This window comes from Perissodus microlepis, chromosome 19, assembly GCF_051167445.1.
Source record: "Perissodus microlepis isolate ML-2025 ecotype Zambia chromosome 19, ASM5116744v1, whole genome shotgun sequence".
In the NCBI taxonomy this organism is placed as follows: Eukaryota; Metazoa; Chordata; class Actinopteri; order Cichliformes; family Cichlidae; genus Perissodus; species Perissodus microlepis.
This window is the reverse complement of record NC_140479.1, coordinates 6,948,006-6,967,114: the sequence shown is the minus strand read 5'-3', so window position 1 is coordinate 6,967,114 and position 19,109 is coordinate 6,948,006. Positions and strand designations below refer to the sequence as shown.

Genomic DNA, 19,109 nt, shown 5'->3' with positions numbered 1-19,109 from the left:
TTTAGGTTTTACCCAGAATAAACAAACAAACACCTAAAATAAAAATAAAAACCGGAAGCTGAGGGGAGCCGCAGCGTCTTGATGCTTGTGACCAGCAGGTGGCGCAGTTTGCGGACGGCCTCGCTGGAAGCAGTCACGCAGGGCGATGTCACCTGTCCGATCCCCAACATCCAGCTGCACCAAAAACACCTGGATCAACATCTGCGCGGCCTCGTTCGCGGGCAGCTTTCGGTGAGATGTCACGATCTCCTTCACGCGCCGGTGTTAGCCAGCGTGCTAACAGCGTTCGACACTGATGCTAGCCCGGACACTTATGTGTAAACAACGCGGTGACTGTTTGTTTTTGTTTATTTAATTATTTCTTTGTTTGTTCACTTCGTTTTGGGGATATTTATTCTCAGTTGTCACCTTCCACAGAAGCTTACCGAGCTAACATCAGCCTTTTGCAGCGTCAAACCAAACTCCGTTCAGTAAACGGCCATTTTTAAGATCTGCTGAGTTTGGAACACAAGAACAGAAGCTTAAGGGAAACCAAGACTTTCCATAACATCCAGCAAACGGTTCTGCTTTATTTGGCACAAGTCTGCTCCACCGAACAGGCTTTAAATCCGGTTAAATTTCAACGTTTGTTCAGGCTGGTCGCTTTCAAACTGCAGATTCACCTTTATTGTTATTTTAATGAAAACTAGAATGACGTCGCTGATGTAGCTGCCAGATGTCGAACCGCAAACATGTTTCTGGCGTAAAGGCTCATTGATAATTGATCAGGAATAGGGACCTTCATGGCGTCCACGCCGAACTCCACTTAACAAACGGAGATTTTACTGTGAATCCGCCTCAGCGAAAATTAGATCAGTGTTCAGCAGCACCGTTTGAGCTTGGCTAGCGTTTTTTTTAATTCGGTGTCTGTTTGATCCACTGAGCTGCCGTACTATCGGTAAATCTCAGGCGTTCACGTGCTTCAGGGCGCCGCCCTCGCAGACTGGTGAAGGGTTAAAGATTAAAACCCTGACGGTAGTGAGAGACTTCCTGGCGTTCCCAGAACAGCCGGAAGGTTCTAAACAGATATTCACTGAACTCTTTGGTTCAGGCTCCTGCAGGTGATGAGCAGGTTTTTCACCTGTCCTCAGGTGTATTTCTGTGTTGTTGTTTTTTTGCTAGGATCAGCTGAGTTCACCTCGGCAGTAACATGGCTGCTCAGCTGGCCCCGCAGTCTGTCCTGAGGGAGTTCTGCCCACTCTACTACCTGCTGAATGCCATCCCAGCCAAGGTATGTACCTGTCGAGGTGTGGATGATGATGATGGTGTCAGAGATGAAGCTGAGGGGTCCCCTGTTTCCCTGCAGGTGCAGCGGGGCTTCAGGTCAGTCCTGGTTTACCTGACAGCTTTGGACAGTAGCAGTGACTTCCTGGCTGTGGGCAGCAGCATTGGTATGCTCTACCTGTACTGCCGCCGGCTCGCACACCTGAACAAATACAGCTTAGAGGTGAGAGGTCTTTTCCTACAATACTTAGATACTAAGTGTTGGGGAGGTTTATGTGGACTTGTGTCAGACAGGCAATGGCACACAGGTGATGTCAGATAGCTGGCAGGTTAAATAAAGACAGAAATTATATTTGGATACTTTAAACGGGTACCTTTGCATCTGGATGATGCGCTCAGACTTTCATTAACTCATGTTTACACTGATGCAGGTGTGCTCAGACAGGTGACAATCATCTCCTGCAGTCATGTGATCAGTGATGCATTCAGGTTTAGGTGTTACAGGTTACATTTGGTTCAACCTCAGACTCTCCTGGAGCCACCTGTGAGAGCTTGAAAAGGTTTTAACAGGAGTGAGACGCACCGAGACAGATCACATGATCATAAAACATGTTGCAGTGCATGGTGAGATGTTTGTTCACCACAGATAGGACAGGTAACAAGTTCACACCTGGAAGACCGAGAGACAGGAGACTGCTTTTGACCTGTGTGTGTGTGTGTGTGTGTGTGTGTGTAACAGGGGAAGTATGATGCAATCACAGCTGTGAAGCTGCTCAGCTGCTTTGATGACCTGGTTGCTGTAGGAACCTCTTCAGGACGGGTTGCAGTCTTTCAGCTGGTATCTCCGCTTCCTGGTCGCAACAAACAGGTAAGAAGATTGATTGACAATGAACGCTGTTGTTACCCCCTCTGCCTCTGTGCACCCGTGTCACACACACACACACAGCTGTCTGTCTCTGTGCAGCTGCGGCGTTTCGATGTTGTCGGCCTCCATAAAGGCTCTGTCACAGCGTTGGCGTGGAGCACAAACGGGATGAAGCTTTTCTCCGGTGACGATAAAGGACGAGTTGTGTTCACCTCTCTGGACCTGGACCAGGTAAATACCCACACTGCCTCCGTCCTGTCCATTGTAACACACCCGCCCTTACACCGTGTGTGTGCGTCTGTGCAGGGGGTCTGTAAGCCTGTGTTGCTGCTGGAGGAGTCCTCAGGTGTGGTTCAGATGGAGTATAGTCACCAGGTGCTGCTGGTATCAACGCAGCAGAGATCCCTGCTATACTGCACACAGAAACAGGAAGTGCTACAGCTGGGCACCAAGCCCCGCAAGAGGTAACCCCAGACCCCACCTATCCCCATCCCCTTACCCCATCCTCATCTCACCTCCTGTTGCAGATGTGTGTCGTATTTTGAAAGAAATTTTTACACGTTGCCATAGCGACCAGAGAGCATTAAGTGGCAGAGAGGAGGGTGTCAGTGTTGTTGGCGCATTTCAGGAGGATGCTGCTAATAAAGTTACACAATTACACAGTGAATTTGTGTTTATTATTATATTTACAAAATGCCACAGTTTTTGTCTTGGTCGTGTCATTTTATTTTCTTATATTTGTCCGCCACACCTTAAAGGCCCGTCTGTGAAAATATTGTCTGACATTAAACCGGTCTGTGGCCCAAAAAAGTTTGGGGACCGCTGTTGTAAGGTAAAGACCCTAAAATTTTACCGGTTACTGATTTAGTGGTACTCGTCTATATTATCTATACCTGTGCTCACTGGTGATACTCGTACACAGAAGCATCACTTGTACCTGTACTGATACTGTGGAATTTGTGTGCTGTTACAGCAGTGGACGGTTCGGAGCCTGTTTCCTACCTGCTCTCTGTAAACAGAGTGACCTTCAGGTGTTTGCTGCTCGACCTGGACTCAGACTGTGGAGGTCTGACATCAGAGGACAGGTGGAGGACACCCGGCTGCTCAAGCCCCTCTTTAACTCACAGGTACACTGGGAACACCAACACATACCTATACATATACACTGAAATTGATACACCTGTGTTAGTAACAGACCTGTTTTCTGTACACCTGCCTGACTCAGATACCTCAGTTTGAGTTGTTTCCTCGTCCTGACCCGATCGGAGGGTACCGTCCAGCAGACCGCCAGCTCGGGCTGCTTAGTTGTTTCCTGAAAGAGGGCTGGATCCTCAGTTGGAATGAGTACAGCATCTATGTCCTGGACTGTCTGAACCAGGTACTTCTGATTGAACGATGTGATCTTTAAGATAACGTGGGGTATGATTATTCATGACATTAAGGCTTTTAAATTAAATTCTGGACCAAACAGGGAGCAAGTAAAAGAGAAGCCAGTATGGGAAAAAATATGGGGGATAGGGTTTTTGAGGCAGTGTTAATTTTCACAATAAATTTGGACTTAGTTTCAGTCTTAATTTAGGCATCTAAATTTTTTTCGTTTTAGTCTATTTTCAGTTGACTAAATATCATAAGGTTATCGTAGACTAGAGGTTAAGTAATCTGACCAAAATATAAAATGTAAAAGTGTGTTGTGTTTTTACCGGCGACGGTTGCTCCACACGGTTTACAAACCCTCTTCTTTTACTTCACGTCAAATGTGTACTCTGGAATTGTGGGCGTCACATGACCAATATAGCAGCTTAACAGACAAGTTCTGAAAACCGCGTGCTACTTTTTTCAAAGCAGCTCCATCTCTTAATAAGGACACAATACTGGTATGTCAACACCTTCGGCAGTAACACAGAGCCAAAGTTTTACTTGTCCACAAAGTAGCCCAAATACTAACATGGATAGCACAAACAAAGGCACTGTGCGGTCAAACTTTAGAACAAAGTTCAATAATATCAATATCACTATTGAAATTGCAAAGGCTTTGACTGCACTGGAAAGTGACAGAGATAAGATGTAATGACCATATGCAGCACTGGGGCTGTGCGATATGACCAAAATCTCATATCCCGATATGAGACATATATCACAAAATGGTGCATTTTCTGTAAATTCAGTGAATTTCGGCATGAAACGATATATTTTTAGATATAAGTTGTAACGGCCACCATTTCCTTTGTAAGTATTTGTTACATGGCGTGCTGCAGGGAAAAGCCTGTTCTAACGTTTGAGTCTAAGGTTTATTTTGAGCACCTGACGACTCTTTTTTGCTTCTCTTTCGTAAACTCTCTCCATACTCTGTTACGTAACTGAAGAAGCTTCTCGGATGAGAGGTGAAACGGCTTCAAGCCACTTAGAGGAGTCCAGACGCTTTTCTTTCCAAGCTGCTTAGACTACAATGACCTGGATGACTGAGAACCTTCAAACACATATTGCCGTACATTTTGTGAGGAACACCCTTCAACTGGTGCGGCAGTATGAAAAGGAATCATGGAAACTAGCGGATTATAGGAACCATCTCTGTTTCAACCTAAGATGCAGACAAAGTTGTTCCTAAGGGTTTACGCCTTGGATCCATGGTCAGGGGACATAGTTGATTTTTAGGGGGAGCATAAAATCAACTTCTAAGTGAAAGGATAAGACAGGTCCATTTCACTATAGATGACCTCCAGAACAAGATTAGCCAGACTCTGCAGGAACTGAAAACCCTCTGCTATTTTAGAAAAGGTTTACAAGTTTGTGGACAAGGCTCAGCGGGCCCAACACTCTAAAAGAAAAGAGAGACAACGCAGGAAATTCCACACTTTGCTTTCTAAAACATACACTCCTCAGTCAGAACCTACACAACACAGTGAAGAACACACACCGGAAAACACACACACAGGAAAAATGGGTGAAGAACTTTTCAGACTGTAATCTCACTGAACCTGAAAAGAGAGTATTAGCCAAAGGACTCAATTTTGCCATTTCTCCACAACAGCTGCCCATAGTGGACCTCATCACCAGAGATGGGCAGTAACGCGTTACAAGTAACGCGTTACTGTAATCCGATTACTTTTTTCAAGTAACGAGTAAAGTAAGGGATTACTATTGCAAAAACGGTAATTAGATTACCGTTACTTTCCCGTAGGAACGCTGCGTTACTGCGTTACTAAAACCGTGATTTTTTTTGCGAGAACGTCTCATGACAGTGACGTAAGCAAGTGCGACGTTGGTGACAACAGCTGTGTGCAGATCAACAATGGATAATATATCGAGTACAGGAGAGAGTGTGAGCGTGCAGCGTTTAAAGCGTTTAAAGCGTGGAAGTACTGACCTTATTTTGAGTTTGATTCCATAAAAAGTGACAAAAACATTAGCGTCCGTTGTGCGTGGGAAGAAAACTTCTTTTTTACAGCGAAAAAAACCCCCTAAACTTCCAAGCAAGCACCCAGTGCGCTACGACGTAATGGGAAATTCACAGAGAAACTCGCGGATTCTTCCACTGACCGCCGCGGCACACCTGCACCAGGGTAAACCTCCGCGTACCGCACTCCTGCTTTACAGGTGAAAACAGAGCAAAAGGACCGCTAGTCTTTGATTTTATTTATTTTCTGCTGTGTTTTACTTGCATCTATTTGAAAGAGTGAGTGTAAACACAAAAAAAAATATATGTGCTGGAATGTGCAGAAAATAGGTTTAAATGTTAAACAAATTTCTTCAGAGAAAGTTGCATATAATTAAATTTTTGCTTGATGCATACAGTTAAAAGATTAAAACTAATAAAACAAGTTTTAAAAAGGGACTCCTCAGTGACAACAACACCTACGAAGCCTTAAAGCGAGACCCCACAAGCAGCTACAAAAAGAAAGTTATAGCTTGTCTTCAAGACCTTGAAAAGGACAAAATCACTGACCGCCTTACATATCACCGCCTTTACCCAGGGGATGCCATACCCTGCATTTACAGACTTCCTAAAATCCACAAGGAAGGGGTCCCACTCAGACGCATAGTCAGTAGCATAAACTCAGCCACTTACAACATTGCAAAACACCTTGCTACCATCCTAGCCACATCACATCAAGAACTCCACCGACTTCACCGACAAGGTCCTGAAACTTACCCTGGATCCAGATGAAACCATGGTGTCCTCTCTTCACTTGCATACCCACCACGGAGGCCGTGGAGACTGTCAGAAAACGACTACAAGAAGACAGCTCCTTGGAAGACAGGACCAACTTCACACCCGATCAGATCTGCTCACTGTTAGACCTCTGCCTCACCACAACATACTTCAAATACAACGAAGGCTTCTACAGACAAAAACATGGCTGTGCCATGGGCTCCCCCGTGTCACCTATTGTAGCCAACCTTTACATGGAGGAAGTGGAAAGGAAGGCTCTTGGCTCTTTCAAAGGAAGAGTACCCAGCCACTGGTACAGATATGTAGACGACACCTGGGTCAAAATCAAGACACAAGAAGTGGAATCCTTCACTGCGCACATTAACGCTGTGGATAAAAACATCAAGTTCACCAGGAAGACACAAAGGATAACTGTTTGCCTTTCGTGGACTGCGCTGTGCACATTGAAGAGAACGGCAAACTCAACATCAAAGTTTACCGGAAGCCCACACACACGGACCAGTACCTCCTCTTTGACTCCCATCACCCTTTGGAACACAAACTTGGAGTAATTAGGACCCTACACCACCGGGCAGAACATGTTCCCTCTAAGCCTGAAGGAAAAAAGAAGGAACACACACATGTAAAGGAAGCACTCAAAACGTGCGGCTATCCTAATTGGGCGTTTATAAAGTCAGCAAGATGCACAGAAAAGAAGATCAGACACCAGCGAGGGAGGATAAGAAAGACAAACACAAAAACATTGCAGCCGGTGTATCGGAAAAACTCAGGAGCATCTTCTCCAAGCACAACATCCCAGCAACACACTCAGAGAGAAACTGGTTCATCACAAAGACAAAACTCCAAAACACAAACTTAACAATGTAGTGTATGCTGTACAGTGCAGCGAGGAATGCCCAGACCTCTACATTGGAGAGACCAAACAGCCACTTCACAAGCGCATGGCACAACATAGAAGAGCCACCTCCACAGGACAAGACTCTGCAGTCCATCTGCATCTTAAGGTCAAAGGTCACTCTTTGAGGATGCCAATGTTCACATTTTGGACAGAGAGGACAGATGGTTTGAAAGAGGAGTGAAAGAAGCATCTATGTCCACTGTGAGCGACCATCTTTGAACAGAGGCGGGGGTTTACGACACCAACTGTCTGCCATCTATAATCCAGTTTTGAGTTCCCTCCCCAGACGCCTTAACGCCCACTCACATCCTGGGCCATCTGACCTCAGAAAATCACATGATAGGGTGGGGCCAGGTTTCACAATAAGCTCACCTTTGATTAGGTAGAGGATCATCAGGGGGTCCTTTTGTCCCTCTGTGGGGGGGAAACTCCCACAGGGCTTAAATCTGGGACTCCCCACCATTTGACCTTAGAACTGAAGAAGCTTCTCGGATGAGAGGTGAAACGTCTTCAAGTAACTTAAAGAAGTCCAGACGCTTTTCTTTCCAAGCTCCTTAGACAACATCCATCTTAAAAAGTAGCATCTTAATAACATTTCCCATATTTCTGAACTGCTTTGTGTTTTGGATTAATTTTGCATAAATCTGAATCTTCTGAGCGTTTTGTGAATGTTGTTTAAATTTCTAACTGATCTGTGTTCTTAAGGTGATCATTGGAGCTTTGGAGAGCAGCGGAGACATTGTGTCTGTCTCCTGCTGTGACAACGAGATCTTCGTCCTGAAAGGAGATCGTGACATCATCCGCCTGTCCAATAGCCCCGAGGGTCTTGCCTCCAACTGTGAGCAACTCCAGCACTACCAGTATAATATCACAGGAGCATAATACTGCCACTACTACTACTAAAAGCCCATTGCCAGTATAATCTCACCAATTCTCTTTTTCACATACCCTCGTTCTGTCTGTCAGTGTTGGACCTCTCTGTCTGTCTGTCCTCACCCTTGACCACACCCACCATCCTCCGATCAGTCGGATCAGTGGAAATTGCTCAGCCAATCAGAACCATGGCCATCATTACAGAGGGAGGGGGAAGAGAGGATGGCGAAGGAGGGGAGGGCGGACAGGAGAAAGCAGAGGAAGAAGAGGAGGGAGGAGTGGAGGAAGTGGAGGAGGCAGAGGAGGAGCAGCAACTGGAGGTATGGCTGCTGCTGTGGTTTACCTGGATTCCTGGGACAGCCTGCAGTAACCATACCTGTCCTTTTTGTTAGGGTAACCAGGTGTGTTTGGTCGTAATTCCAGGTTACTGAGCTTGGCCAGCTGTCCGGTTTGTTCGCAAGTAGCTCTCGAAGCCGCAGCAGTTCCGTCACTTCATGGGATGGTGTCCATGGAAACGCTCCAGCGAGTGGTTCTTGCGAGCTGACATCCAGACGTTACAGCACCCCCCTGGGTCAGGAGCAGATGCAACAGGAGCTGGTGGTAAAGCCCATCAGAGTGAAGAAGAAAAAGAGGCGACGACAAGGCAAGTGTGACTCCTCCCACTCTGTAAAGCGTTTTACCACTTTATGACCAATGTGACTCTGTGACGAGTACACAGAGCAACAGTTTGAACAGGAGACCAGACAGACAGGTGAGTGTGTGATTCTGACCTGTCTCTCTCTCCTCAGACAGCGGCGGTGCGACCCGCCTCTCTGAGAGCAGCTGTTCAGACTCCATGTTTGTAGTTCAGGACGGGAGTGTCAGTGACGGAGGAAGTGGAACTCCTCTGAGCGACCGGGCCTCCCTCGTTGGAGTGGATTTTCAGAACGAGAACTCTCCAGAACACCACCCAAATCAGGGCCCCTGGGAGACGAGAGTCTCAGAGAGAGGCATGAAGGAAGAAGAGGAGGTGGAGGCTTCTTCCCACCAGACTGGGTGAATATCTGACGATGGTGTTGTTCTGTCTGATCTGCACCACCTGCTGACCGGATTTTCTCTTCCTCCTGTTTCAGCTCCCTGTTCCTCCCAGGCCTGGAGAACCAGCCGGACCCTGGTGCTGAGGTCGTACCCCCAACACCTGATGTGGATCTGCTGCTGGAGTGCACCTTCTCCTACATGCAGAACACTGAGGAAGCAGAGGAGTTGCCAGATCGTCAGCCGGTGGAGGCTGACGAGTTTCTTAGCCCTCTGATTGGGCTGGAGGAGGAGGTGTGTCTAAGCTGAAGGTTCTGACAAACATTCATGAACATGTGACTTGTGTGTAAATACAGCTGCTGTTACAGCTGAGGCCCACCTACATTTCCAGGGATCACACCTGCTCAGTCATCCCCTGTGTTTTGGCAAGATGTATCAGTAAGAGTTTCTATTAGTAATGGTATCAGTATCAATAAAGTCTTAACAGGTCAGGGTTTGAGCCTGAAACTCGTCTGTGGATCTGCGTGTTTAGCACAGGTGAAGTTAATTTTCCCTCTGTGCATTTAGGACGATGTCCTGGCGCCCTCTGCTGGTATGGCAGACCAAATGTTCCACTCTACCGTGTCCAATTTGGACAGGAAGCCCAGTTTGTCCAGCGATGAAGACGATGACATTTACAGCCACACGCTGCCCCCTGCTGGTAATGCTGTGGACACCCTCACCTGCCTGACCAATCCAACGGAGAATTCTCAAGACCAGGATGGCCAGGAGAGAGACCGGCTAAAACCTGACCAGGTTAGACAGAAACCTGACTAGGTGAGACTTACACCTGTGCAGAGAATCCTTCATGTCTCCTACGAATGTGTCTTTTAGTTGGCGGAAAGCTGGATGGGGTACTCAGGACCAGGATGTGGGATACTGAGCCTGCAGGTGACGGACAGGTAGGCTCTCTTGATCCCTCAGGTGATGAGTAGGTGAGTGCAGATGTGTGACAGGTGTTCCTTTTCAGGTATGTGTGGTGTCTGGACTTTAAAGGCGGGCTGTTCTGCAGCCCTCTGCCTGAAACTGGACTCACTTGGCAGCGCTTTGAGGATAACGTCCACCAGATGGCATTATCGCCTTCAGGTAAGCGATAATGTCTTTACTTGCTGATGTCATTGTTGTTTTATAGTGAGTATACTGTTACCTGTGTAGGTGAATTATTTCCATATTACCTGTCTAACCCTGCAGGTAACCTGTTGTGGAAGGTGGAGCAGAAGAGCCTGACGGCGTTCGCGTGTGCTAAGTTTTCGGCGAAAGGAAAACGTCACTGGTACAAAGCTGTGGAGCAGGCGGCATTCGTCGCTCTGAGTGATGACTCTGCCTGGATCATCAGGACCAATGGGGATCTCTTCCTGCAGACAGGTAACTATGCACCTGTACAAATGGCTCTGCCTGAATGTCACAGTAAACTCTTTGGTTTTACAGAACGTGTGAGCTTCCTGTCAGCTGATCCTTCAGAGGTCTGTGTTGGTGGATTAGTCTTCATGATGTCGCTGCAAACTTTTTTTTTAAAACAAAGCAGTTGAGACACAAATATTATTCCACTTGCAACGTCATCAGTCACCTGAGTGCCTGAGCAGGTGTTCTCACCTCCTCTGATTGCAGGAAGTTCTAAACTCACTGAGAGGAAAAACGTGATTCTCTCTTTCTTCTTTTTTTTTTCCAACATCCATAACTTTATGTAAACACATGCGGCTGTAAAGTGTGTGACCAGCAGAGTGCGCCTTGCCATAGAGGTTTCACCTGCCTCCAGCTCTGCTGTCAGGAGAGACTAGGATTAAACAAAATCAAACCCAGATCAATAAAACCGGTTCTGAGGAGAGCTCTGCTCACTGTGACTGCTGAACATCAGTAAGGTCAGAGCTCCTCCTCTCCACCACACATGATCGATCTGCTCGACCCCATGACCATCGGTCATAAAACCGAACCAACGAAAAGCCACCGATCAGGCTGCTCTTAACCAACCAGCCCGAGAGCTTAAACCAGGCTGACCCTTTACATCAGATAAGCTCTGTAATGAAACTCTTACACTGTGTGTCTCAGGTCTGAGCGTGGAGCGGCCCTGCGCTCGCTCCATCAAGGTGGAGACCCCCTGCGTGTTCAGCCAGGTGTGTGTGCGGGCAGGTGTGGTGTGGGCCCTGAGCGAGCACCAAGCTTTATTCTACCGAGAAGGCCTGAACAGCTACTGCAGTGAGGGTGAGGGCTGGAAGTACGACACCATCAGGTACTGTTACCGCAATACTATCATAGGTCTGCAGTACTACTGGAATACTACTCTATTACTGCAGCAAGGGTAGAAAGTATAACATAATCATGGATAGAGATGGGAATTCTGGTTCCATTATCAATTTCATCGACTGTCATTGGCTCCAATTTGACACTCATCACCATCTCTAAGCAGCATATCAAAAACATGACATTAATGCATATTAATGACATGCTGTCAAATGTTTGTCGGAGGTGTTTCCGCTCTTTGTTGTGATCAGCGTTGGGGTCATTACTCAAAAAAGTCATTTTTTAAAGTAATGCAGTATGTTACTTAACTACTTCCAAGAGGAAGTCATTCTTTACACTATTCGTTACATTACTATGGCATTTCTCTGTAAAACAACCTGAAACACATTGTTAAACAGTAATTATGAGACAATATAAACTTCAAGCTACAGCCCCACACACCAACACAAATATCTGTCCTAATGAGGACACACATGTTTCTCTTAGTATTTGGGTATGAACATAAAGCCGACAGCACAAAGAGACGTGAAAGTGATTCATGTAGGCTCTTTACCTGACAATATAAAGTGAGTTGAGGCAACTGTTGTTTGGAGTTTTATAAATATACAAATTGAAAAAAACGAGGCTGCAGCCTGACCGTTTGTTACCTGATGAAGTTCAGCAGCAGCTGGCTTCACTGCAGCTCACAGTGCGTGGCTGGGGTCAGCTGTTACTCAGGCTTAGCCAAGAACCCAAAGTGACGCTAACTTAGTGTTAGCATGCTATCTATGCAGTTGTGTTAGCAGCATTACACAGTTGCTTCAGTCCTGGATGCAGATTTCCATTTTACCATTGCCATCTCATCCTTTTGTGCAATAAAAACAAGAGTTATGTCCATATGCGCGGGGGACACTCCCCGCTATTTTCCTCCTCCGAGAACTCAAACCAGCTGATTGTAGTACACGAGCTGATAACCCTGATCAACAGGCAAGCTGACTAACGATTACAAGGAATTGAACTACTTAATCTTGTACTACTACTACTACTACTACTACAGTAATACTATGACATTTGCATCAGATGACAGCAGTCAACTTGAGGCACTTTACACATTACACACAGTAAACACTAAAATATTAGAGAAGAAACGGAGCAACAATCAACGCCTACGAGCAGCACTTGGTGACAGCGGAGAGGAAGAACTCCCATTTAACAGGAAGAGACCTCTGACAGAGCTGTTGGATGTGAGAAGGATTTTGAATCTATTTTTGGACCCGGTGAAGAGAAGCTGGTGTGGGAGAAACACGGTCTTTCTGGAAGCGGTGTGAACTAGCAGCACAGGTACACACCATCAGGTACACTCCTCACCACCTGTGTATGTGTGTGTGTCACAGTGAGGCTCAGGGTCTGGAGCTGATGTGCGTTGCCCTGGGAGACGGTGGGACGGCATGGGCTCTGGATGCCAGCGGCAGCCTGTGGTTTCGGACTGGCGTGTGTTCGTCCAGACCGCAGGGCGAGGACGATCACTGGTGGCAGGTGAGCCTTAGCGTCTGTACGACAGACTGTATGTTAACAATGACAGCCAAAGAGGTTTCCATCACTAGGGTCTCTGTTGGAGGCATTCTGGTTCAGCCCGTGTCTCTCCTTCAGATCAGCATCTCGGACTACGTGGTCTTCGATCAGGGCAGTCTGTTCCAGACCCTGCTGCAGGCCACGCAGAGTGTTGCCACGGTAACCAGAGCACCCATGGAGCGCGTTGTGGCCTTCCTGTCACAGTACTCCCAGTGCCAGCCAAGCCTGGTCAGCGCCAATGCCAGCGGAATCTGGGTGGCCTCGGGCCAGAACCAGCTTCACCTAGCACGTGGCAGCCTCGTGGGTTAGTAAAGTCCAGTAGAGTCCAGTAAGCTCTAGCTGGCTCTAGGCTGATTTGTCTTTTCGTCTCAGGAACTTTCTGGCAGAACGTAGTTCCCAGAGGAACCGTCTCTGCCACCAGGTGGACCTTCATCACATCTTCAGCGGTGCCTCACAGAGAAGGTAACACAGCTGGACACACCCATACCTGAGCCCTGTACCAAGCATAACCCTACCCCGTGTCACCTGATTTTCAGGTACCTTCCTGTGGCTGGCTCAGAGCAGGAAGGACTTGTTCTGCGTTTGGGATCAGGATGGAGAGCTCCGCCCCTCGTCAGTCCTTTTACCACCTGAGGTAAACACACCTGCCACCTGTCTGTGTCTTAAGGGTTACCTGTGTCTTCATCTCATGGCATGCTGTGTGCGCTCAGGTGGAGCTGACTCACCTGTCCGCCTGCCGGGACGCTCTGTGGGGGCTAGACACGCACGGCCGGGTCAGCATTCGGACTCTGTCCCCGTCCTGCCCTGCCGGACTGCATTGGACCCCCCTGGACCTGAGCCAACTCGGTGCGTAACTGAACTCACTCTGATACTTCTGTGTGCGAGTGGGCGAGCCCATCAGATCAAAGCTCAAAACTCATTGGCTGATGAGTTGTGACTGCCAAGCTGTAATTTAAAACAAACAAAACGTGTCAGTGGGGGCGTCCAAATTCATGGGCTGCATCCTCCTGAGGCCGCATTTGTAGACCGATTACGTCACAGCGACGCGACGAAGGCGTAGACTCGTAGACTCCTCCGAATCCGGCCGACAAATGCGTCCTCCTTTTCCCCAGATTTGAAAGATGGGTCGGGCGTGTCCTTTGTTGCCCACCATATCCCAGAATTCATAGCGTGGCCCAGCCAGTTCCAGTTTTCAACAATGGCAGGCGTTGTAATATACTCTTATTACTCTTACTGGGTCACAAAATAAACTTTTAAGATATTTTCGCAATGTAGCTGTGTAAACTTCAAATATCTGCTCGGTTTATCAAGATATCGCGTATTTGCAAAAGTGCTCCGACGTTTTCGGCGACGTCTGTTACCCACCAGCTCGACAGCTAGCCAGGGCGATAACAGCAAACTCCCCGCACATCGTTTTCAAACCCCCCGCGCACTTTCACTACTCAGGTTAAACATGAGTCACTTAGATAACTTAAAAATGTTATTTGGCTTTTTTCAGTGTTTTATTCGTTCCTGAGTAAATCGGTTTGGCTGAGATTATAGTTCTAGTTTTCACACAGCTGAATAAACAGAAAACTGATTAATCAGAAGTGTGAGACGGTCGAGTTTACTCCAGTGTCCTGTTATATTTTAGACAGCAAGGAGCAGACGGCCGAGTTTATTAAACTCCACCGAGACAGCGGTGACGCTAATCTGAAACCTACACCGTCCAATTTCACAGCCGTTTACTTCCGGCCTACCCGACCTTCTGAGGACCCGGCCCACGTAGAATGTGAAGGACGGGTCCGCAAGAGATGCAGCCTCTATTATATAACAAACCTAAAAACAGGAAGCAGCGACACACTTCCTGTTCCTTTATTCACGTTTTTGTTTCATGTTTTTTGCATTTCTTCTCAACAAGGAGACCTTATTTGTGACAAATGAGTGAACATTAACGTGATTTTAAAAACTGCTGTGAAAGGGATCAGCAAGAAACACGCACACACACGCACACACACAGCAGCTGTGTTTCTGTGTCACACTGACAGTTGGAACTTGTGTAACAGGGCGGCACTTCATAGGTCAGTGTGTGTGTCTGTGAGTGTGCGTCACACTGCGACCTGTCTCAGATGTCCAGTCTGTTTTTAGCCCACTGACCTTCTCACTATCTCAGGTCACATGACTGGCGTCCTCTCTGGAGTCAGCGGTCTCTTGTAACGTTTCAGTTTCACGCAGAGAAAAACACAGCGACTTCAGACGGGTGTTGGTTGCTAAAACAACAGTTACTGTTTGTTTTGAAGCTGGGAGAAAGTCATTTAGCTCCTCCCACCAGCTCACACAGATCCAATGAGAATCTTATTTACAAAGAACACATGATGGCACACACTTTGTGTTGTCACATGTTCTTTCTTTATTAAAAAATGATAAACTCGTGTGTGTGTGTGTGTGTGTGTGTGTGTGTGTGATCACAAATGAGTGATTTAACTGAACTATCAGTTTGTCAAGCCTTCCCGTGTCTGGTCAGGTTTCCAGTGTTGAGTCAAAGCCACAGGCTTCCCTCCTGTGCAGCACAGTGGTTAGCACTGCTGCCTCACAGCAAGAAGGTCCCGAGTTCAATTCCACCACCAGGCTTTCTGTGTGCAGTTTGCATGTTCTCCCTGTGTTTGTGTGGGTTCTTTCCGGGTACCCCCGGCTTCCTCCCACACTCCAAGAACACGCAGTTAGTGGGGCTAGGTTAAGTGGTAATACTAAATTGCCCATGGGTGTAAGTGTGAATGGTTATCTGTCAACAGACAACAGCCTGGCGACCTGTCCATGGTGCCCCCCCGACCCCAAGAAAGGATCAAAATGTTCTACTGTTACTTTGAAAAATAAAAAGGGTTTTCAGGTCGTGTTTAATCTGTGCTCCTTGGTCAGGCTCAGACCAAACTGCTCTGTTTTTCGTATGAGTCCAGGAGAAGGTTTCAATGTTTACCTTTGTCACGATGAGCTCAGGTAAGACGTCACCTGTGTGTTACAGGAAGTGTGCGTCTGGTGAGCGTGAGCTGTGGCAGTCAGAATGTCTGGGCCGTGGACAGCCGAGGAGTCGTTTACTTCAGAGTCGGGACGCAGCCGCTCAATCCCAGCATGATGCTGCCGGCCTGGATCCAGATCGAACCACCTGTACAGGTAACATCGAACCACAGGTAAACCCGCCTAACTTCAGCAGGGTCATTTTCAGGTGCTTTGAATACTAAGTGCTTGTATCAATATGGGTGAATGAGCCGAGTCGTATAAAGTGTGTAGAGTAGAAAAGCTCTTCATAAGAAGTCTGTGAAGGTTCTCAGTCGCCCAGGTCATCGTAGTCTATGGAGCTCAGAAAGACAAATGTCTGTACTTCATTCATTCGACCTCAGTAAGTCACATGATAGGGTGGGGCTAGGTCTCACAGTGGTTCACCAGAAACCATGGCTGATTGTGACCCACACCTGTTTTGACAGCTTGGCTCGTGTGATTAGGTAGAGCAGCGGTCTCCAACCTTTTTTGCGCCACGGACCGGTTTATGCCCGACAATATTTTCACGGACCGGCCTTTAAGGTGTCACGGATAAATACAACAAAATAAAACTAGTACCGGTACCGAAAAAAAGAAGATTTATTCATAACACACGTGAAAAGACCCAGGAAAACCGAGTTAACGACCAAAACGATAACAAAATAACGCTGAAAACCGATAAAAACCCTGAAAACTATACATTTCACACCTGAGACTCTACTCTCGCGGCCTGGTACCAAACGACTCACGGACCGGTACCGGTCCGAGGCCCGGGGGTTGGGGACCGCTGAGGTAGAGGATCAATAGTTGGTCCATGACCCTTTTGGGGGGACACTCCCATAGGGCTTAGCATCTGGACTGCACCAGTTGCTCTCAGTAGTCAAGAAACTTCTCAGATGAAACGTCTTCAAGAAACTTGAAGAAATCCAGACACTTTTCTTTCAAAGCTCCTTCGACTCTACGTAAGAAGTCCATTTACCATTCGTTTAAACCTCTCTCACGCCTCGTTCTCTCCACCTGTAATTTTCCCTTTATTAACTTCCTGTTTCCTGAAGGTAAAGCCTCAGAAGCAGTGACACTTGTCCAGGTGACTGTGATGTCTTGTCTTTGCAGCCGATCGGAGTGCAGCTGATGAGCATTCAGACGAGTCCTAATGACAGGCTCCTCTGGGCGCTCGACAACAGAGGAAGCGTTTTCGTCAGGACCGGGCTCAGCGACGAGATGCCCGTTGGGACAGACTGGGAGCTGGTTCCAGGTACTCACCTGTGTGACGTCATCACCCGCCTACACCTGTCTGTCTGTGAGTGTGTCTCACTGTGTGTGTGTGTAGGTCTGGCTGTGAGTCAGCTAGTCCTCAGCTGTCGGACTGCGTGGGTTCGTTGCGTAAACGGAGATCTGGCTCGCCGCTACGGCGTCTCTGAACGAAACCCAGCCGGAGATTACTGGAAGAAGATCCCTGGGAATGCCAGCTGGTTCACTGGTAAGACTGGTTTATTCTGTTTTATACTGGTGCACCGATACTTGACACAGCTGTGTCTCAGGTGTGTTTCTCCCTCTCTGCAGTCACTCCAGAGGATGAGTTGTGGGCAGTGACTCAACTTGGCGGATTGTCCCATCGGCTGACGAAACTCCTCCCACAGACGACCCTCAGACCCCCCCCCTCAAGCCCTGCTCTTGGAGGGGATGATGTTGATGACGAATGGGAGCTCATCTAACCTGTGACATCACAGCGTTGCCTGACAGTGCTGTGACACATCAGTGACAGCACTTCCTCTTCCTTAGGGACAGACAGGATGTGACATCACATCTGGGCTTCCTGTGATGGCTGCCACTCAGGTAGGCCAGGTCGTTGCTGGGAAATGAAGTGAATGTTTTATTTAGGTTTTAACAGGAAGCACTTTAACTGCAGAAGGGAGGGGCAGGGTGCCCCCTGAGATCAGTCCTGATTGGATCTATTCTACTTGGTTCTTTTTTAACTTATTCTAATGGGGTCATTGTAAATAGAGATGTTAAAGGGATGTGTCACTGACTTGAAGCGGCTCCACTTTCTTCCTCTGAGGCTCATTAAAAGTCGTAGTTACCATGGTATAGACAGAAGCTCCGCCCACTAACGCAGCAGCATGAAAACAAGTAAAAATCCTCCGGAGACTGAATCAAAAACAGAAATCGGGACTCTAATGGACAGCAGTGTCGTTCTGGTGTTGGCCCAGGTGTCTAGTGGACCTTTAAGCACCGCCTGATTGTCTCTGACAGTGTTGCCATGGGATCTTAAGCAGCTGTGATGTCATCCTGTGTAGACTGATTGGACAGAGTCAGTGTAAACTCACCTGTTGTGTTTCATCCATTAACTTAATAAACACATTTAAACACTGATGCAGCGTCAGCTTATTCAATGGTTATTGATTGGATTGACAGAATTTCAAGGAAAAACGAATAGATGTTTTCTGCCTTCATGTTTCAGCTGATATCAACAAACCAGCAAACTCTCCAACAAACAGTCTAAGCCAGGGGTCGGCAACCCTGGGCACGTGTGCCACAGCTGGCACGCTAAGGGTTAGCTGATGGCACGACATGCAGTGAATTAATCTGAGAAGGTGCATTAAAAAATAAATAGCCGGGGCCGGTGGTACACATTGCAGATTAGCTCGCGTAGACACATTAGTTTTGCCGCTTCTTACTGATGGTATCTTACTTAACCCCAACTACCAGATTCAACTTGTAATTGGCTAAAAATAACTTAGCCTACCGGTGAGAGGGACGTTGCTAGCTGGCAGCTTTTTCAAGCGATGTTGAAATTTCCACATTCCAACACTTCAAATGCTTCAGGAGCTGTCGGCTCAGCATCAGCACCGCGAGAAATACACGGATACATCCGAAGACTTCGGGCCGAATTCACAATGTGTTTTTGGGACTTTCAGGTGTTTGGACCAATGTTTTCTTTTCTGATCAAACCATAAAGCTTTAATGAGCAGCTGGATTGTCTCGCATTAACTGGCTGGACACAGAGGACATCGAAATGCAGCTGATTGAACTGAAAAGCTCGACTCTGTGGGGTCAAAGTTTGCAGAACTACAAACGCAGCTGGAATCCACAGCTGTGTGTGTTCATGGAGCTGCATGTTCACCTGCTGGACATCACTACCTGACAAGTTTAACTGTCTTCAGAACATTGCAGAGGCCTTATTG

General features: G+C 47.3%; 1 protein-coding gene across 3 annotated transcripts; it reads left to right on the top strand.

Moving 5' to 3' along the window:
- Positions 1–8: 8 nt before the first annotated feature.
- On the top strand, positions 9–18,297 carry tecpr2 (tectonin beta-propeller repeat containing 2). Of its 3 annotated transcripts, none has more exons than XM_084915454.1 (27): positions 9–231; positions 1,162–1,270; positions 1,346–1,486; positions 2,003–2,131; positions 2,228–2,359; positions 2,435–2,592; positions 3,102–3,255; positions 3,354–3,506; positions 7,903–8,035; positions 8,164–8,390; positions 8,494–8,713; positions 8,859–9,105; positions 9,183–9,378; positions 9,652–9,879; positions 9,958–10,025; positions 10,094–10,209; positions 10,315–10,488; positions 11,170–11,350; positions 12,735–12,876; positions 12,991–13,216; positions 13,285–13,374; positions 13,449–13,546; positions 13,623–13,758; positions 15,911–16,059; positions 17,038–17,179; positions 17,255–17,404; positions 17,488–18,297. In XM_084915454.1, the coding sequence occupies exons 2-27, from the start codon at positions 1,190–1,192 to the stop codon at positions 17,637–17,639; spliced, it is 4,023 nt and encodes a 1,340-aa protein (XP_084771580.1). In that variant the 5' UTR covers positions 9–231; positions 1,162–1,189; the 3' UTR covers positions 17,640–18,297. The 3 variants fall into 3 exon arrangements, with proteins under 3 accessions (XP_084771580.1, XP_084771577.1, XP_084771579.1); XM_084915451.1 differs by having other exon boundaries at positions 2,210–2,359; XM_084915453.1 differs by having other exon boundaries at positions 2,210–2,359; positions 8,494–8,717; positions 8,863–9,105.
- Positions 18,298–19,109: the final 812 nt, after the last annotated feature.